General features: G+C 49.6%; 1 protein-coding gene across 2 annotated transcripts in view; it reads right to left on the bottom strand.

The window, feature by feature from the left end:
• The window catches only part of EPHB1 (EPH receptor B1), a 419068-nt gene that overhangs the window by 253475 nt on the left and 145320 nt on the right, over window positions 1-20273 (bottom strand). For both annotated transcript variants that reach the window (XM_059162673.1, XM_059162675.1), the window contains exon 3: window positions 5643-6324. In XM_059162673.1, the coding sequence (XP_059018656.1) occupies window positions 5643-6324 (682 nt within the window). The remainder of the gene's footprint in view (window positions 1-5642; window positions 6325-20273) is intronic.

Here is a 20273-nt window from a genome sequence, read left to right as displayed (position 1 = left end):
GCAGGAGCCAGCGGCCAGGGTTCCCCAGTACCCTGGATGCAGCTGTCAGCTCTGTGCACGCATGCATGTGCACACACACACGCACACACCTTCCCTGCGAGACCCCAACTTCTCTTTCAGCACCAGGATGAGGATGCTGTGGTGACCCAAAGCTGGGACCAGCAACCCCAAGGGAGATGGAATTGGCCCCAGCAACTTTTTTCAAGGGGAGCAAAATTAGACACATTTTTCCTCCACCTTCAAATCCTGCAGATTTTTCGTCTCAACTCCCCCAGGCTTATAAATTGGCTCATCGCCGCCACTCAAGTTGACAAAGGCGCCGAAACTGTTGAAAGGTTCAAAATGTCCCTTGGGTTTCCAGGCATGAAGGAATTTACATGTAGGTGGAAAATTACGGAGGAAAAAAGTCCCTATTTGGAGAGAGAAGAGTGCAGAAGCAGGGAAGAAAGAGAGGAGGCCTGTGGGGCGATGGCAGCGAAGAGCCTGGCCTGCAGAGCGCCTGGGAGGGCTGCGTGAGACAGCCCCGGAGAAGGTTCAGACCCTGCCTCAGGGCTTTGACACACGTCGGGGGTGGGATGTCTCTCTCTCTAGTGAGAGAGACAGGGATGCAGGAAGAACTGCTCTGGTCTTCTCTAGAAGTTGTCAAGGCCCTGCCAACATCCGGAGTTGGAATAGTCTCAGGCGACCTGAGGGCCCCCTGGAGAAGCCATGTGGATTCCTGGTTCTGGAACATGAATCCTCAGCCCCAAGCCTGACTGGCAGGCCCTGAGCAGAGCACAGGAGTCCTCCAGGTTTGACTGTGCCCTTGAGGACAGCAGTGGCAGCCCCGATGAGTGTTCTCAGGATGGTCCCAAGTGACCCAGCTGGTGTCAGCCAGCTGCAAGGAGGGCCATTCCTTTCAGTAACCCCAGACAGTCCTCCCTCAGCTTTCTGCCCCTCTTTCCTCTGCAGGCTTCCTAGTAGCTCAGCATGTCAGGGCCCTACACAGTCTTCCCAACCCCTACTCCAGGGGCAGGTATGCTCTGAGCCTGTCCTCCCTGCTGGCCCGCTGGCCTTGTGCTCAGTTCACCCCACCTCTAGCACACTCCTTCAGTCCCTTTTCCAAGGCACCTTTACATCCCTTTAGGGGTACCCTTTCTGCAAATTCCACAGGCCCCAGATGGCTTCAGGGACCTCCCCCAACCCCCCTTCTCCTATACTCCAGCAACATGGATGGTTCTGGGGTTCTTGGCCTGGGCTCCACTTGGCCTAACAGTATATCTCAGAAGGGGTCACCTGGGGATGTCATTTTATAAAACCTTTCCTGTGGGTTCCCACACTCACCCTAGGATCAAGAATCATTGCTTCAGATGACCATCATCTTCTAGTCTTCTTAGACCTTCAGCTCACACAGACCACCTACTGCCCCACCTGCCTCAAGGCAGGCTGCATGAGCCACACCTTTCAAATGTGTGTTAACTGACCCACTGACTTGTTGAGGGACAGTGACTCACATATGTGCAGATCCCTGGTCACTGCCGGACAGTCATGGAGCTGGGCTTGCACAGGCGCAGGCAGGTAATGACGGAATGTTCACATGACCTGCTGACCTGTGTCCCTGGGTGGGGATTCCACATACCACCTTCCTTCTAGAATCTTATTGCCTTAGAGGCCAGAGTCAGATGGTGTGTTTTCAGGCTTAAGGGCAATGACATGGCATCACGTGGCTTCCAGAGCATTCTCACATCCATTATCTACTTGATTTACACACCCTGAGAGGCAGGCAGAGAAGATGAGGCTATCTTGGGGAAGAACTTATCTAAAAACCACCAGAAGCTCACAGCAGAGTCAGGTCTAAAACCAGCTCCTGTCTCTGGGGTAGGCTTCTTCTGCTTAGATGCACCCTCTTCCCCTTTCATGTCCCTGAACCCCCCTTGAGTGACAGCACCAACAACGAAGGCCTGAGCCCCATGGGTCAGTGTGTGCCCTCAACAGTTGTGAGCCTGGGATGGCCTATTCCTCCTGGAGCAGGAATAAGAGAGGATGAGAGGGAAGGTCATGGATAGAAAGGTCACTGTCATTCCCTGAGTCTTGGACAGGGCCGGAAAGGCAGGCTGATGAGGAAGCTCCTTTTGGAAGCTCCAGGGAATATACCTGGGAGGGAAAGCCAGGCCCTCAAGGAGCACTCAAAATCAAGAAACAAAATCAAGCCCCATGGGTACATTGCTCCAGTTAGGATCTGTCTGCCAGAGTCTGTCCTAGCACCTGAGACCCATCCCTGGGCCCCTAAATGGGATCCTATAGCCCAGCTAAGAGGCCTGCCCATGCCAGGTTCCCCCTAGCATCAGTCTCCACCCAGCCATCCTCCCTGACACCAACTTCAGATGTTGCAACATTTCAGGGTCCACAGAAAGAGCTTGCCAAACACCAGCTCTCAGGGTTCCAGCCCCAGGAACTGACCGACTGCAGGGACCCACACAGAAAACTGACATAGTCATCAACCTAAGTAGGGAAGGTATGGGGCGGGTAAAGACAAAGCTATGATTGCTCATTAATCCACTAGACTATGAGCATAAGGCTTGACGCTGGGGCAGATGGATCATTTTCCTAGTAATTAACAATTTCATAGATGGGGTCACAGTCACTGGAGGGCTAAGCAGGTTACTATGATTCTGCCTGATCGGCTAAACCTGTGTACACAGAAAGGATGAGTTTGGCAGAGACCTCAGGTCATGGAACCCTCTAGAAAGTGCATCTGCCACTTGCCACATATCCTAATGTATAAGAGCCCCCCCACAGCTGCCTCTGCCTGTCTTCCCTCTCACCACTACTCTCTTCAGAACAGGATCAGCTCTAGGCCAGGACCATTCTTCACTGGCAGGGCTGCCTCATTGATCACCAGGTGTTTCTGCACAACTGAGTGTCTGGTCCCCATGACTCTGACAGGAGAGGGTTCAGCAGATACAAAGGGAAGGTCAGAATCAAGTTCCTGCCCATGTTGAAAATCTGTCTTGCCAAAAAAATAATGTAAAGTGTATTCTACAGATCTGACACAGGCAAAGGCCCAGACTCAAATATCCAGAAAAGAAAATATATCAGGTCAATATAAATATGTGAAGCCCAGAACCATCCATGACAGAGACTCACCGACAGCTCTCTGACATCCCCCATTCTCTGCACTGCTGGCCTCATGAAAACAGGCTACACTGGGCAGGCTGCCCCACAATGCCTGTGAAGGGCTACATGGTGCCCATCTGACAACACAGCATGGAGCTGCCGAAATGGGTGGGGTACTCTCACTTGGAGACACACTTCAGGCACCAGTCACAAATCCTCCCACCTGCACTGCCCATCCCCCTCCAAAGGGTACAGAGTCCTCCCAAGATCACCGTCCATGGCCAAGGCCTCTTCACCTCCCTGGGGCAGCCTGCTAAGGCCTGGGAAGGGAGCTCTGGCTCAGCCATCAGAGCCAGATGGCCAGCAGAGCCAATGGCTAAGATCTGAAGGAAGCATCTTGACGTTCTTGAGACAGAAAAACAAAGGTGCTTCTCTGCCCTTCTAGGACACTAAGCTCAGCCAGGCTGCTGGGCTGCAAGACCCATGATGCCACCGGGCTTGCAACTCTCCACTCTTAGAAATGCCCCCAAAACATGGCTGCCTGTGTCCCTAAAACAGAAAAGTGACTGTGCATGTCCTCTGCATTTCCTCCAGTCTCCAGTGCATTTGCAATAAGCAACCCGTGAAATCAAGTCAGGTTCATAACAACTCTAGATGAGGCATGTCCACCAACAGTCAGAAGGGGGTTGGAGCTGGGTGAGGAGAATGGAAAGAAACCACTTGGATTTACACATTTGTCTCCACAGGCCCTCCCACAGCAAACCACAGGAGGTGACTGACATGCCGCACGGATGGCAGAACCCCCCACAAAAGAAAAGTTCCAATTAGCCCAAAGAAATGAAAACCTGTTCCTGGAGGTGCAATTAAACCAGAACCAATCAATGCTTGCTCTGGTTCCTGTCATTCCGCTCGAGAAATAATGAGAGAAAGGAGAAGGCCCCAGCCAGCAACTGCAACATAGCAGCCCACTGAAGCTGGAGAAACCACCAGAACCCTTGCAAGCGTGTCTGGCAGCTGCTGCACCTGTACCTTTAAGAATCCAGCCCAGTGCCTGGGTCCCAACTCAGGCCCTGACAAATGTCCAAGAGGACACATCCCCCCACCCCCAACCAAGAGGACAAAGAGGAGCACGGTGGGGCCGGACAAGTCTGGTGTTAAAACTGTCTGTCTTGATTCATCACTTGATCTGGCACTCTCTCTCCTCTGTTTCCACACCATCCATCAGGGTACCATAACCAAGAAATCCAATAAAGACACAAAGGCCTAACATTCTGCTCTCAGCAGGCCTCAGAAAGGCTGCATGAGTGCCCCAGCCCAGGCAATTAGCTGAGTCCAAAGGACTGCAGGGCTGATGGGCCTTAGTGAGCCTGTGCCTGGTGCCTGACTGCATGCATTTGGGGAGCAGAGAAGTGGGAAAGGAGACAGTCAAGGACAGCCTTGTGCTCAGGCCAGAAGGGGGGTGACATCAGGGAGGACAACTGACAGGATGCTCACGATGGAGCTAATGCAGCTGCAACTCCAGTTTGTCCCCCAAAGGTCTGAAGCAGCTTAAATGATGCACTAGGGTCAAGGCTGTCATTTCTGAGGTCTATGTGAATCTGAAACTTTGACAGCTATAGGCAAAACTTCATAAAAGAAAGCAGTCTTCTCTTCCCCAACTCTGGATACCCTCTACCCATGTTCAGCTTCTATGAACTTCCTAAAGAAATGAGCCAAGGACTCTCTAGACCCTCCTACTGACTCTCAGAGAAGAATCTCCAGCCAGCTCAGCTCATTTATTACCATGTACTGGACATGATTTCTCCTGGAGTGAGGGGAACCCATGTGAGCACACAGCTCCCCAACACGCCCCAAGCATCATTCAAGAAAAGGTAATACAATAGCTAGTACCACGTTCCCCCATTTCTGGAAATGGATCTCCTGCCAGGACACATGAAAGCAAGTCCCCGTCCCTGCCCCAGGACTTGGCATTGAGCCGCTGGAGCAAGACCACTAAGCATAGGACTTTGAGTTCACGAGCTGCATGGGTCCAGGAACAAGTTGTGTAAAATGGAGAAGCTGACCCGAAATGACCTAAAATAGTTTCCAAATTCAGTCACTTCTCAACTACACTTGAGTGAACTGTCCACGACAACCCCAATCCTCCATGTCTTAAAGCACAGGCTTAACGCTATGCGGGGGTGTGTGTGTCTAGGGGAGGGAGGATGGGAAGGAAGGGGAAGAGAGCACACGTATGCATGTGAGAGAGAATATGAAAGTTCATATCCCCAAACTAAATATAACTGAGTGGTTATTAAGTTCTTATCTTATCTACTGTTTGGAACCCTCTCTATCTCCTCCCTCACTGTGAACACTTGACATTCTGGTTGGACACAACTGAAACATCATGCCTCACGCTGTGGACACAGGTTCCCCAGAGCTTTATAATTAGCCATTAGGCACTTCTGTTCCTTTGTGACCCAGAGCTGGAGGAGGGGAAAATTCGAAGATTGGTCCCTGCCCCAGGTGGACAGGAAGCAGAGGCCTTACAAGGCCTTTGGACTTACCCTTGCAGGCCACACTGTTCTCCGCCTCGTAGCCAGGCTTGCAGGTGCAGCGCCCAATGGGCACCATCCACTCTCCGTCCCCGTTGCAGTAGAGTTTGATGGGCACGTCTACTTCCTCTGCGTTGGGGATGCATGTCCCCCGAGCAATCACCAGAGATGTACTCTCTGCCCCCGTCATGGTCTCTGGAAACACGGCAAAATTCTGCACAATGCTGGGACACTTCTTGAAGAAGACACGAACAGAAAGGAGAGACATACAGGCTCCATAATCCTGGAACGCGAGGTAAAAACCATTCCGAGTCAGAGGCCCAAAGCTCCTGACTTCTGTGTTGACCTTCATCAACCTTCCCCCAAAGTCCACCTGGGAGAAGCTCTCATCTGCAGCGATAGTGTCTACTTTGAGGTAGGGGGCCTCAGACCAGAAGGCCGACTTCTTGGTGGCAATGACTGAGTCAGTCTCATAGTAGTACAAGTTGAAAGTTTCCTTACAGGAGCCTGGGACGTTGGGGAGGCTGCTGCAGTCTCTCACAGTGAAGCGCATCTCCGTGTAGATGCGGTGGGCCCCCCGTCGGTTGATGAAGGTGGTGAGGAGCCAGTTGTTCTGGTTTGGCTCGAAGACGTTACACACTTGGTAGGTGCGGATGGTGTTCAGGTTTTCATCGTAGCCACTGACTTCCTCCCACTGAACCGGGAGGGCCACGGGTGCACACATGCGAAAACACAAAAGAGAGAGTAAGAAGTAAGAAGACCAAGAGAGCAAAGCAGAGAAGCCTGGGGCAAGAGGGGGCCTTACGAGCTCACCAGCCCGGCTGCTTGACCTAAGACAGGAACGCTACTAACCCTAAGTTGCTTTTAAACACTTCCTCATGAGCCAACTTCAAAGATCTCTCTGCTGGCCACCCTGAAATAACAACAGACTTCCCTCTAGAAAGCCTACCTTCATTCAACTAACAGCACCCCTATTGGGACTATGGCTCATTACAGTCACAGGGACAACTTGCAGCTTCCGGCTCTGGGCAACAGCAGGGACTTGAGACCTCAGTGCCATGGCCTCTCTTCCCCACAGCCACTCTGTGGATTAGGGGTCTGACAACAGAACACCCCTCACCTCGGAAATCAGCTCTGAACCTCTTTCCTTTATTGTGGTGAAGCTCTGTTAGGGTCCTGAAAAGCATATGAATATAAGGCTCTTCAGAATTTCTCAACAAATGTAGAGTTTCAGAAATTTTTGTTTTACAACATCAATCCCTTTGAAAGAGTTAGACCAGAAAACTTGTAGGAGTAGGGCCTGCTGAGATTCTTGAGGAAGCAAATCAAGCTTCATTGTGTGCAAACTTCTAGCAGGGACCGGATGGCAGGGAATGCTGGGGGGTATTATGCAGGAGAAAGGAGGGCTTCTTAGCAGGGGAGAGACAGCATGCTTCACACTGGAAAAGAAAACTCATTTTTAGCAGTCCTGTAGGTAGGAAGAAGAAGAGAAACATTGCGTTTATTAAGTTCTGTCTCTCGATCTTCCCTATAGCATTGAAAACTAGATACTGTCACCCCCAATTTACTAATGAAAAGATATGCAATTTGCCCATGGTCACACCATAAGAGGAGACAGAATAGAGAGGAGATAGGAAAGTGCTTTGAACGGCCAGATGCACCTACTAACTTATTTCTGTAATGGGCAATATGGGGCAGGAGGTCCACAAAGGCACAGCTTCCTTAACCACGCCATTCTGTGGCAGGAAACAGAGAAGACCTACCAGGTCCTTCTTTCTTGCTTGGGCTGGAAGAAGAAATAGCTGTCCCTACTGGGGAGCTCTCAGGACCCTGACCTCAAGAACTGAGAGTATTCCAGGGAGTTTCAATGCATCTGTTAAATTCTGCTCAGTTTGCCAGAAACAAACAAGGGACAGAAGAAATTAAGCTTCCTAAAGTGAAAAGAAAAAATAAATTAAGATCTTTGATCTTAATATTTAGCAGTGGCAAAAAAAAAAAAATGGTAGAAAATAGTAGCCATTTCTCTAAATACTGTGCTAATTGCTTATTGTTCACAGTGTGGAGCTGAAATGGACAAATTAGAATTCTTCACTTAAAAAGTTGAAGTGCATGGGTGCATGGGAAAGAGATGCACTTGCTTCCTGCACAGAATTAAGTCCCCTGAAGGAGCTAGAGGGCCAGGCTGTCCTTCAAGCATAATGCCAGAGCATCTAAAGACCAGGCATGGCATGGGGGAAAAATGGGCAAAGGGAGAGCTGACCCAACCCACCCAGGCCTGCAGAGTAACATCCCGGCCGCTCCTGCTGCCCAGGGCCCCACCCCCGAGAAACGTGAGTAATGGTCCATCCAAGGCCCTTCTTCCCCCACCTCTGCCAGCGCCCCAGGGGAAAGTCCCTTCCCCAGCCTGATGTCCCAGGTGAGCTCCTTCCAGATCCTTGCACACTGCACACCTCAGCTGAACTCTACTTAATTTCTTATTGATTCTCTATAAGTCAACGAACCCCTTTTTATTCCTTCTTAAAGACTGTGTTATGTTCTATTTCAATGTGTTTGTTAAAGTTACTTTCTGCTTGCCTGGGTTTTTGGAACCAGAAGCAAATATATTAGGGCGAAGTTGCTGACAGTGGTTTTAGTTCCTATTTTCAGACCTCTCTCCCTTTCATGGCTGTTTCGAAATAACATTTTCCCCGTGGACCCTATGTGAATTCGGAGGGAAGGACGGGTTTGTTCTGCAAGGATTTAAACAGCAAAGTCCCCATCTTCTACTTCTACTTCAACCGGGCTGTGTAAAGTCTCAGCACCAACACGGGGCACCTTTGTCAATGCACAGGTGAAGCCTGTGGCCCCACTTAGGAGAGGAAGCTTCCCAGGCAGAGTCCCTGACTCTGTAGTAGTCAAGACTCCCTCAGCTTCACTGTGTGGGAACAGGACTGGAAGCCCACCTTTTGAGGCTCACCTTCGCACTGAGACTGTCACCAGTAGTGAGTCTTAAGTAGACAGAATGAGGCATTTCTACTCTTGTGGAGCTGGGATATTGAGAACATTTATCTTAGGAAATGACACGGATTGGTATTATAAGACCCAACAGAGGTAATCGCTTCCAACATTAACCTCTCTGGGCCTCAGTTTTCTCATCTGTAAAATGAGGAATCATACTGGGTGACCCTGAGTTATAAAATTCTACACAGATTTAATTGATTCCATGGCAGCTCCTAAGGGAGGGATCGAAGCAAATTAGGAGGAATGCTGTATATTCAAAGGGAAAGGGCAGAGAGAAATTGAGAGAAAGGAAAAATAACTTCCTGATGTTTGGGGAAAGGAGAAGACAGAGTCTCACATTCATTTCTTCCTTTCATTCCCCTGCCAGTGGGTACGACAGGGTTTGGAAAAATAAACGTGCTCAGAGCGGGCTAGAGGAGGAATGAAAGCCTTCCAGGCAAGTGGCCATTAGGGTTGGGGGCCTTGAAGAAAGGGAGTATTTCAGCAGACAGAGAGAGAGTGGAATGGCATTCCCAGCGGGGAGGGACAAACACTGTTATTTGTTTGTGATATGTGGAATCAGCTTCCTTGCTTTTGAGTTATACATCATTCATTCATCAATGAAAAAATAATATTTACTGAACATGAACTTTATGCCAGGCATTCTATTAGCCACTGGGGATACAACGATATGAAGCTTATAATCTAGGAAGAGAAATAAAAATTAGACAAATGGTTATTAAAGTAACTAAATAGTGACAATTGGGGGGTGTCTGGGTGGCTCAGTGGGTTAAGCCACTGCCTTCGGCTCAGGTCATGATCTCAGGGTCCTGGGTTCGAGCCCCGCATTGGGCTCTCTGTTCAGCAGGGAGCCTGTTTCCCCTTCTCTCTCTGCCTGCTGCTCTGCCTGCCTGTGATCTCTCTCTCTCTCTCTCTCTCTCTCTCTCTGTCAAACAAATAAATAAAAATCTTTAAAAAAAAATAATGACACTTGGCTAATTGCTATGAGAGAAAATGACAAGGTGCCAAGAGAGGGGATATACCGGATACACAGAGGAGTGTCAAGGGAGACCCTCCAAACTGAGAGGTGGTGGTCAGAGAGGAGTTAGAAGTGTGTATCTGGAGGTGGCTGAGAGGAACAGAGAAGGAGTGCAGCATCGAGGTCCAGGAACAGCAAGTGTAAAGACCCTGCAGTGGGAAAATGTGGCCTGGTGCCATTGAGTAGTGTCACTGGTGTAACAGAAAGTCATAAAAAGCTAAAGGTGCAGGAATAAGCAAGAGGAGAGGATGAGTCTGGTCTAGAACTCTGAATTTCATCCTGGGTAACTGGAAGTCACTGATGAGTTTTAGTGAGGAGAAGCACAGGTGATCAGAGCTGAGTTTTTAGATTTCTGTGATGTAGAAACTGGATTGGAGGGCCACCCCAATAGGTGGACAGGACAACTGGATGTGCATGTAGCAGTACCAACAACACAGGATAGTAGGTTGAACTAGACCTGTAGAAACTGAAAAGGTATCCTGGGGTAGAATCTCTAGGTTCTCATGGGGCAAGTGTTGGGGAGGGGCCAGAGAGGGCCTTGATAAGACTACAGGTCATGCATTCCCTCAGCACTCTTCCACTCATCAGTCCTACCTCCCCAACCACACTTTGAGCTACACTGTGTTCCCAGGCACACTGCTTTCCAGCTCTCTAAAAAAGAGGAGCCTTACCAGCTCTGGATATCATACCCCACAGATGTGTAGAACCCAGATTCTTTCAGCCAAGGTCTAGGCTAGCCCCGGTCCCCGGGAGGCACTCTCACTGCCTGTCCCAAAGCTGATGTCCTAAAGGTCTCTGTTCAGTGACAGCTTCTCGGCCTCACCTTCCAGGCATCTGACCTATGTTTCTTGTGTTCCTTTCTATAATTGTCTTTTTCCATTAAAACAACAACAAAGTACCATGACTTTTTTTATCAGCCAAAAATTAGATAAAGTATCAAGTCTTGGTAAGAATCTGGAGCAAAGGGTACTCACAAGCCCACCGGTCACAGTGTGGCTAAGGAAATCTTTGAGAAGTCATATCAATAATTTCTCTCAACATTTAAAATGTTGGCCACCACTCAAATCAGTAGGGAAGAGGTACATCATTTTAAGAAATCATTGTGATAACTGAGTAGCCATCTGGGAAAAAACAACTTTGCCTCCATATCTCATTCCTTACTTCAGGATAAATGCTTAGTGAATCAAAGCTTGAACATTAGAAACAAAACTATAAAAATACTAAAAGAAACTATGGAGACAATTTATGTGCAGTAATTATGACATGAAACTCAGAAGCCACAAATGAACAGATTGATCGATTCAACTCCATACAATTTTTCTTTTAATGGCAGAAAAAAAAATGGCCAGAAGTAAAATCAAAAGAAAAAAAAAAAAGGAAACATGCTGGGAAGGAACTATTTAGGGAAAGGTATTAGTTTCCCTTAATATATAAAGATAATCTATATATCAATAATAAAATACAAAAATAAGCAAAGGACGTTAACAAACTGCTCACTAAAAGAGAACTCATAAACATATGATAAGATACTGAACATTATTCAATATAACCAAAATGGAAATTAACCACATTGTGATACTTTTTTTTTTTTTTTAAATCTGTCAGATAGAAGTTTGATAACACACTGTGTTGGAGAAGGTGTGGAAACTAAGCACTTGATCTATTAACTAGATGAAGGGCAAATTGGTAGAGGCTCTGTAAAAATTCTGGTTTTCTTTATCAAAATTTTATTTGCATATACCCTTTGACCGAGCCATTCACTTCTAGGATCAAGCCTCAGATATTCTTTTATATAGACAAGGATAGGTATGAATAGTTATTACCCGCAGCTACCATCATCTCTAGAAGTTTATGCTTGCTCAGAACACCTGGAGGTGGCTGGGCCTCAGAGGATCATGGGCCTATGGACCATGTAGCAGCCTTCTCCGATTTGCTCTGAGTGGGACCTCTGGGAGCTTTGCACAAGCGTTGTAGGAAGAACCATTAATCAAGACTGAAATTCTCATCAACCAGTGGGACAGGGACTACTGAGAGTCTGCAATAATTTGACTAAAAGAAAACAAGGTCCAGGATTGTTCTTGTGCATCTTTATTTGTGGGCTAAGATTTATAAAGCACACCATTCTGACTCTAGTCCTCCGTTCTTAGAGCTCTCCACCAGATTCCAATATGGCACATAAGACCCTTATTAATGTCCATCAACTAGTAAACACCTAAATAAAATGTAACGTGGCCAGAAAATGGAATACTATCCAGTTATAAAAAAGAATGAGGTGTTGATAGATGTAACAAGGATAAACTCTAAATCGTTGTGCTATATGAAAGAAACTTGACTCAAGAGACCACATATTGCACAATTCCATGTATATGAACTGTCTAGACAAGGCAAATCTATAGATAGAAAAGCATTAGTATTTCCCTGGCACTGGAGATGGGAATGGGCAGTAGCTTCAAATGGGCATGAACAATCTTCTGTGGAGGTGATGGAAATGTTCTAAAATGGGACTGTGGTGATAACTATATCACTTCCGTAAACTTACTAAAAATTATTGAACTGTCCAATTCAAATGAGTAAATTTTATGACATGTAACTAATACTTCAATGTAGCTTTTTTAAAAAAAGTCCTCTTTGGGGCGCCTGGGTGTCTCCATCAGTGAAGTGTCTGACTCTTGATTTCAGCTCAAGTCCTGATCTCAGAGGCAGGCTCTGCGCTCAGCGGAGAGTCTGCTGGAGATTCTCTCTCTCTCTCCCTCTCTCTTTGCCCCTCCCCCTGCTCACACTCTCTCATGTGCACTTTCTCTCTAAGATGAATAAATAAACCTTAAAATAAAACTCTTTGTTTTCTTCTGGTCCAGCTGACACCTTGACAACCACAAAAGGCATGCCCATTGTAACTTTAGACCCCTGTGTGACCAAGCCACTGAGCCAGGGATGCCCTTCTCACTCCTTCATCCCTATATCCCAAGTGACCAGTATTTGCTTGAGCAAGTTTTACTTGTGGATGAACAAGTGATGCCCGAGGTGAGGCAAAGATGGCAACCAGAGAGGGGACAGGTGGCCAGGGAAGTGGAATCCCCATCACTGGGAGCCTAAGGAGAATCACCAGCGTGGTCCAAAGATGAGATCAGAACCTTGGGCCCAGGAGCCCACTCAAGGACCCCTCGATTTTCCAGCCTGGCATCAGGCAGGTATCAGGCCAAAACACCCTCCGTGTCTAACACACCCCCTTTGTCACTGTAATTTGCCATTTCTCCCAGAACAATACTCTCCTTATTTGGCTTCTCCCTCACATCCCCATGACCACGAACTAGGGATGGCATTACTTAATGCCTGGACTTGTGCCCTGACTCGCTGTTTGTCAGAAAGTAATGACAACAGACCAGGCGAGAGATGGCAAGGGTTCAAACCAGGGCCACATCCTCTCACATCTGCGCCCAGAGACAGTGCCCATCCCTGCCTCTTGCTGCTGTTTTTGAGGTTCTGATGGGCCTGACACCTTTCTTCTATCCCACTCTTATGCCATCTCCATTCCTCCAAGATGCAGAACCAGAGAGGAACAGATCTGGCTGGAAACCACTGTAGGTCATGCTGATGAAAACCTTTTGTTGACAGATGGGCAGACTGAAGCCCAGGGACATCCCATAGCTGGCCTGAAGTCAGGCAGCTGGTGGGTGGTAGTTTCGAGCCCTCGGTGTGGCTCCCTCCCGTGAAGGGGCTCAAGTACTCTGCCCTCTATGACGCCTTCCTGGCTTATACGCAGCTACCATGTTTCTGGATGCTCACAGCATGACTGAGCTTTTCCACACAATTTAGCATTTCATAAGACACTGTTTTGAACTATTTGTTAATTGCTCCGTGTACGACTGTGGATTCCCCTACCAGGCTGTGAGCTCCTTGAGGACAGGGAATTATGTTTTGACTAATTTATTAGTTGATTTCGACAAGCAAAATAACTCCATGCATTTAGCTTTGCAGCACTGGTATCACACAACTGCGTTTTTATTCAGTAATGTCTGGGATCCCTGAAATCCACTGGTTTCTCAGGAATCCCTTCTCCTTTCCCTTTATGCCCAGAGAGCTGCTGACCACACCCAAGGCTGCAACCACCTCAGGTCTCACCCATCACGGACCTCCAGGTCTGCCGGGTACCCCAGGCTCTCTACCCCAGCTGGCTGCTGGATGCCTCCTGATGAATATTCCGCATTCCCCCATGCTCTCTGCAGTGCTCCTGCACACAGTTGGCCCCTCCACCAGCCAGGCCCTATGCCAGCTATCCAGGAAGCACTCTAGACTCCGCCTTCTCCACTTCCATTCCCCATCTTTGGGTGGAGGTGCCAAACCCAAGTCTCCTGTCTCCTCCAGAGCTCATTCACAGGGTTGGCCCTTTCCCCCTTCCCCGCCCCCTGCTGAAGTCCCTCCCCCTCCTAGTCACTCTGCCAGTCCTTCTCTTTAACTCCCCTGCCCCAGTGAGTTTTCTAAAACACAAATCCACCTTCCCTACGGCTGGCCCTTAGCAGGCTGCACTGTGTTGGGGACCTCTCTGTAATCCCAGCACCTAGCCTTCAATAATTACTCTAAGATTGAAGGAATGAGCAAGGCCCTGGTCTGTTTCTTAAGTTCTCTGTCTCCTTAGCCCCAATCCTTTCTGTGGACTTAGTGCAGGTGACACCTGGCTAACTTGCGCCTGGGAAAAGAAACAAAGCAGCTTTGCACAACCAGCAGAATATTAATAGCCTTTGAAAGGGCACTATTATTGATGCAAATGGACCACCCATCCTTGAATCCTTGAGATAAGCGTAGTAAAGAAAACAATGACATCCATCAGAAAGTACTTGTTCAGGCTTTGAGACTGTGACTTTGATGTACAAGAAAGACAGCTTTAGGTTCCTCCAAGATCAGCGGTTGTTAAACCTGCTTTCTGGAAGTCAGGTGTCGTAGGACTGTTGCTCAGGAGTGGCCGGTGTATCCCCTATATGCAGGCTAGCTCTGTGTGTGTGTGTGTGTGTGTGTGTGTGTGTGTGTGTAAAACATGCTGTTCCCCTTCAAAACCACTGCCGTGAATTCTACCTGACCATCTACCCTGACTTCTAGAACAACCTTCAGAAACTCGAACGCATTCTTTAACCTCCAAGAGCGAATCTGGATTTTAAAAAAGAGGCAAAAGTCATATGCAGCCAAATCTGATGAGTCAGATGGATGAACAAACTAAGAAAGAATATTCCTTGCTCAAAAATGAAGACCTACTACAGAATGAAGTTAAGAGAATCTAGCTGATTCCCCTGTATGTCTCTGAAGACAGTTCCAAGCACGGAGCTGAAAGATTTGTGATAGTTACCAGCAACCTGGACTGCTGCCCCAACACCCTGTGTAGACCCTGTCCCTCCCGAATACCCAGAGGCTACCACGTCTGCATCCTATTAACTGCCCTGAATAAGCCATTTCCCATTTCCGTGGCACCTGGCCAGGAAGGCCACTTCCTCTGGACACTGCAGCGAAGGAAGAGATCATTGAAATTGGCTTTGTGGCTTCTATTAGCCTAACAAGAACCTAGCTATTGTGATTTGTATAAAGCCCAGTGCATTTAAACCCACTTTTTAAATAAAAGGTTTCATAATTACTACATCCCCAAGCAGTGTCCTGGGTGTCAGGGAGACCCAGCAGTGAGCAAGAGGCAAAGTCCCCGCCCTGGGGGCCTCATACTCTAACAGAGCAACCACAAAGATGAACAGCCAACAAAGGAACAGTATCAAACTGTCCCATACTCTTAAGGAACAGGTAAGGGAACAGAGGGATGGCTGGCAGTGGGGTCCTCAAGGAGGGGGTCCTCTTTGAAGCAGAGATCTAAATGACACACTAGAGCCCTCAGCCTGGAGGGCACACGAGGGAGGGACATTCCAGGCTAGAACAAGAACGGACTCTCTGGAGCAGAAGTGTGCCTAGCACAGGGCCAAAAGACCCTGGAAGCAGGGTGACTGCCAGATGGCACAGGACAAGGGGCAGGGAGGAGGAGAGGCAGGACAGGTTGCCAGAGGCCGGTGGCCGGATGCCTGTCAGTTACAGCTCTGTAACCATGAATGACTTCCTGAGTTTCAGTTTCCTCATCTGCAGAAGACCGTTTACCTCCATGGGTGCCTAGAGGACCGAGATCATGGGAGTAACCCATCCTGCTCCAGGCCTGAACGGAGCTTCCATTCAGTAAGGACCCATTATCATTCCCACTAGTGTCAGCAGCAGCCCCATTGCTATGTCAACCGCAGGATCCACCTCTGGCTGACGCATCGGGATGTGGAAATCATCTCCTCCATCTTGAATAAATAATCCCGTCTCTGGTCAGCAGAAGGGCCGGCCGAGAGGGCCAAGTTCCACCTCCACACAGACGCAGAGGGCCAACCAGGGCCCCCTTTCCTGCCCCTCCTGGAATCTCCAGGGCGTCCTCTGGGCAGGGCTCAGCACAGGTTCCCTCCTCTCAGCTAGGCAATCCCCGGAGGCATCGTCCACTACCAGCTCAAACCACAGGGAGAGGAAGTTGGACATGGCGCCCAGGCTTTGGTCCCATCTGGCAGTCTGTATTTGGGCACAAACTGCTGTTTGAAGGAACCTGTTATTCTGCAGACTGTCACTGCCAACACGCCCCATGGAACCATATGGAACGTCCCCGGCACTGCCCAATCAGAGGAAACCCAAAGACCCACTTTCAGACCCCAGTTAGAGATGGCTGCCTCTCTGAACAAGAAGCCCACTGAGGCTGGGACAGCACACAACTTCACAGAGCCCACAGGAGGCCCCCGATTCTCATGGAGAAGCAGATTTCCTGGGCTGGGCCAGAGCCACCACCCCCTCCCCCAATCAGCCTGGACTCCAAGGCTCCGGTAGAGACAGGACACTAGGCTTCAAAGAGCTGGGATATTAGACAAGCTAGAGGGCTAATTAAAATGTAAAATGTGGTCCATGGGGCATAAATTCCTACAAGCCCTGAGGGATCTACCATTTAGTACACCAACCAACCAAAGCAGCGATTTACTCAATGGCCCCCCTGAGGGCTGCAAGAGAGCTCACCTCCCAATAGCCTTCATTTCCCTCCCAGATGTGCTGGGCTGGGAGGACAGGAAGGGCCCCCCACTCATTACCACAGCTCCCTGTGGCGTGCCCCAGAACTGGACCTGCTATCAGGGACTGCTTTAAAGGGCTTTCCTCCTACAGGGGTACGAGGCTAGGCGTTCCCTCAACTACATACTCTGTGATGCAGAAAAGCACAGGGAGGGGGAGAAAGGACACAGATATGGAAACAATGAGAATATGAAAAACATACTCATTGTTTCCCAGTGCAGTCTCTAAATGTCTCTACAAAATCCTTTTAAGAAAGACTAGAAGGTGGGTGGTGCCTGGGTGGCTCAGTGGGTTAAGGGCTCTGCCTTCAGCTTGGGTCAGGATCCCAGCGTCCTGGGATCTGCCTGCCAGAGTCCAGGAGGGCTCTCTGCTCAGTGGGGAGCCTGCTTCCCTTTCTCTCTCTCTCTGCCTGCCTCTCTGCCTATTTGTGGTCTCTGTCTGTCAAGTAAATAAATAAAATCTTTAAAAAAAAAAAAAAAAAAGGACTAGAGGGAAAAATACAAGAAATACTGTCTTGAGGTGGAAGCAGGAGAGATGCCCCCGAGCGGAACACATCCTGATGGCTGGGAAGGAGATTTTGGTTGGGATTAAGTGGCACTGCTGTCACCATGACTAACTCTTGCACTCCAGAAGTCATGTGACCCCTGGCTTAGCCCAAGAGTCCAGATTCTGGAGTCAGACCAGATGCAGCTGTGTGACCATGGGCAAGTCCTTAAACCTCTCTTAGCCTCCGCTGCTCTAACAGGACCTAACTCAGGAGATGGGCATGAGGATTAAATATGACAGTTCATGGCATACTGGACCCCTGCAAGTCAGTTATTATGGGTACCAGCCCTCCAGAGAAACATGCTTAGCCTCTCTCTGAGCACAGGTCTGTTATTTTTCCTTCAAAGTCTTGGTTCTCGGGGTGGCTCAGATGGCTGGGCATCTGCCTTCAGCTCAGGTCATGATCTCCAGGTCCTGGGATCGAGCCCCATGTCCAGCTCCCAGCTCAGCGGGGCATCTGTTTCTCCCTCTCCCTCTGCCTCTCCCCCTGCTTGTGCTCTCTCTGTCTCTCTCTCAAATGAATAAATAAAACCTGGGAAAAAAAAAAAAAAAGTCTCAGCTCTCCTTCATGGTATGTATGATCTATGACTCTTCCTTGTCTGTCTGGTTGTTTGCCCCCCTGTATCATCTTTGGTGTGTGTGTGTGCGTGTGTGTGTGTGTGTGTGTGTGTGTGTCCATGTATGGTTGGGTGTGCTGGCTGTGGCCCAGGTGGGACCTGTTTGCCCTCCCTTGGGTATGCCCACCTACCAACTGTCTTACGGGCACCGGTGGGCTCTGCCCATTCCCAGCCAGGGTGCACAGCTCTCGCTGCTCAGAGATCCCAGGGCTCTGGGAGCCCCACTCAGGGAGGGTGAGGCTGGCTGGGCCCAAGGTCCAGATGGCATGCATCTCTTTGCATCCTGGCACATTTCACACCCCGGTCTCTGCCAGCACGCCAGGAGAAACACTGCAGGCTTGTGCCTCGGGAGGGGGGTTCTGGTCCACAGCCCCCGGGGCCACTGTAACTTCCACCAGGCAGCAGCATCTCGTACCAGGCCCTGCCTGGAGTGGGGTCCTCAGCCATTATGACAGCTGCTGCTGCTGTTGACACTGCAACAGTGACAAATTCATCCTTCTGACAAGATCCCTTTAAATAATTCACAGGGAGCTAGGGATTAAGACACTGTTTCTCTCTGTCTCTGTTGGGATTTAAAACACCTCCAGCTGGGGTATTTAAAAAGAGGATAATGGGCTGCCCCTCTTGGGTCTCCCCTCCCCCTTTCCTCCTCTTTCCCATTTCCCAAACTCAGCCCCCACCCCACCAGCCAGCCCCATAACAAGGAGGCCCAGAAAACAAGAAAGAAAAAAAAGGAGGGAACCAGTGCTTGGCTGGTCACTATGGCAACCATGGCAGGGTATTCAGCTGTCATTATCCCAGTGCCTCACACATGTGATTATCTTAAGCTGTCGATTGAATGTGGTCCTCACTGGTGTCCAACAAGGCCTTGTCGAACAAGGCAGGGGCGGGAGCTGCAGGGCCCCAGACCCCAGCTGCCTAATCCCACCCTGCCCAGATCTGGGTTCCACTGAGAGGAGCACAGTTACCACTGGGAGAAGCTGAGCACTTGTCACTGCAGCTCCGAGGGATTTCTGCTCAGTAGCGGAGGCCAGCCCGAAGCCGGGCCACCACACTGGGAGAGGGGCTGGGGACACGGGCTCCTCACTGCATGGGGGTGGAGAGTTTTGACTGCATGAGGACCAGGCTGTCTATGGCCAGCTGGAGCCATCCTGGAGACAAGAGAGGAGGCCAGAGCAGGAGGAAGAGGTTGGCTTCCCTAAAGTTCTTGGCTTCCAGCCATTCTCAGAGTGGAGAATTCCCATTCTCCAAGTGCACTAAAATCAAATCTAGCCCAGGGAGAGGACACAACGCCCTCCATTCTGTCTACTCCCTCCTGACGGTGAGCTTGTGGCCACTGTGTATGACCCACATCAGGGCATCTTTTCCTGAGACTGTGGCTGCTCAAGTGTGGTCAGTCTGGGAAGCCTGGGGAGGACTCCGATCTCACTCCTTTACCTCCTCGACTTTGCTACAGATTGTCTTTGGGCTGAGGTTCCCAGGTCCACAAACATTCTTTGAAGAACATGATTAAGGGTCACCCTCTTCAAGGCATGCTCTAGAGTTTCCAATATTTCTTTTAAACTCAGCTCCCAGAATGAGCCCATCATGGCAGGGGCGCTCAGGCCAGTGCCACACACCGTGGGCCTGCCATCCTCTATGACTTGTATTAGATGACTGCAAATCCCACCCGCTCAGTCTGGCCTCTCCTGCTTCTGCATCCTGTGGTCATTTCCAATGGAAAGGAGACCAGCCACATGCAAGGCCCCACCCGCTAAGGCCCCGCCTACCTGGGTCACCCCTGGCTTGTCGCTGCCTAATGAGCTATTGACACCTACTTGTAAATGTAGCCCATTGCCAAGGACCATCCTGGCTTAAAGGCAGAGCTCCCCCGTCCAACATCTTTCATGTTGGCTGTCCTTTGTGACACTGGGAAATGTGTCAGGCAGGCCTGTCACCACCGGAGTGGTGAGTGGGACAGGGTCCAAAGAGATGGGGATGTGGCATGTCCAGAACCCTCTCTATTCTATCAGCAGAAGAGCACCTCCAATGGAGCAGGGGCTGGTCCTACAGACTGCTGCTGAGGCCACTGGAGAGGACAGAGCAACTCAATGGGACCCATCCTGTCACATATCTCCCTTTTCAGGAGTCTTCACTTCCTGAACATTCGCAGAGGCCCAGGGGTGGAAACTGACCCACAGGCCCCTCCATCACGGCCTGGAGCCAGCCATCCCCAGGGGCTACCTGTGTGCTCCTCTGGATACCTGCCAGCCCTTCCTGATCCCCCTCCAGATCCTCCTGGACCTGCTGCTCCCTTCCTCCTAATCCACACATCACCAACTATCTGTGCTTATAAAAAAATTCATGGGTTGCTTA

Source organism: Mustela lutreola, chromosome 2, assembly GCF_030435805.1.
Source record: "Mustela lutreola isolate mMusLut2 chromosome 2, mMusLut2.pri, whole genome shotgun sequence".
In the NCBI taxonomy this organism is placed as follows: domain Eukaryota; kingdom Metazoa; phylum Chordata; class Mammalia; order Carnivora; family Mustelidae; genus Mustela; species Mustela lutreola.
Note: the sequence above shows the minus strand (reverse complement) of the source record. Positions and strands in the feature narration are given on the sequence as shown.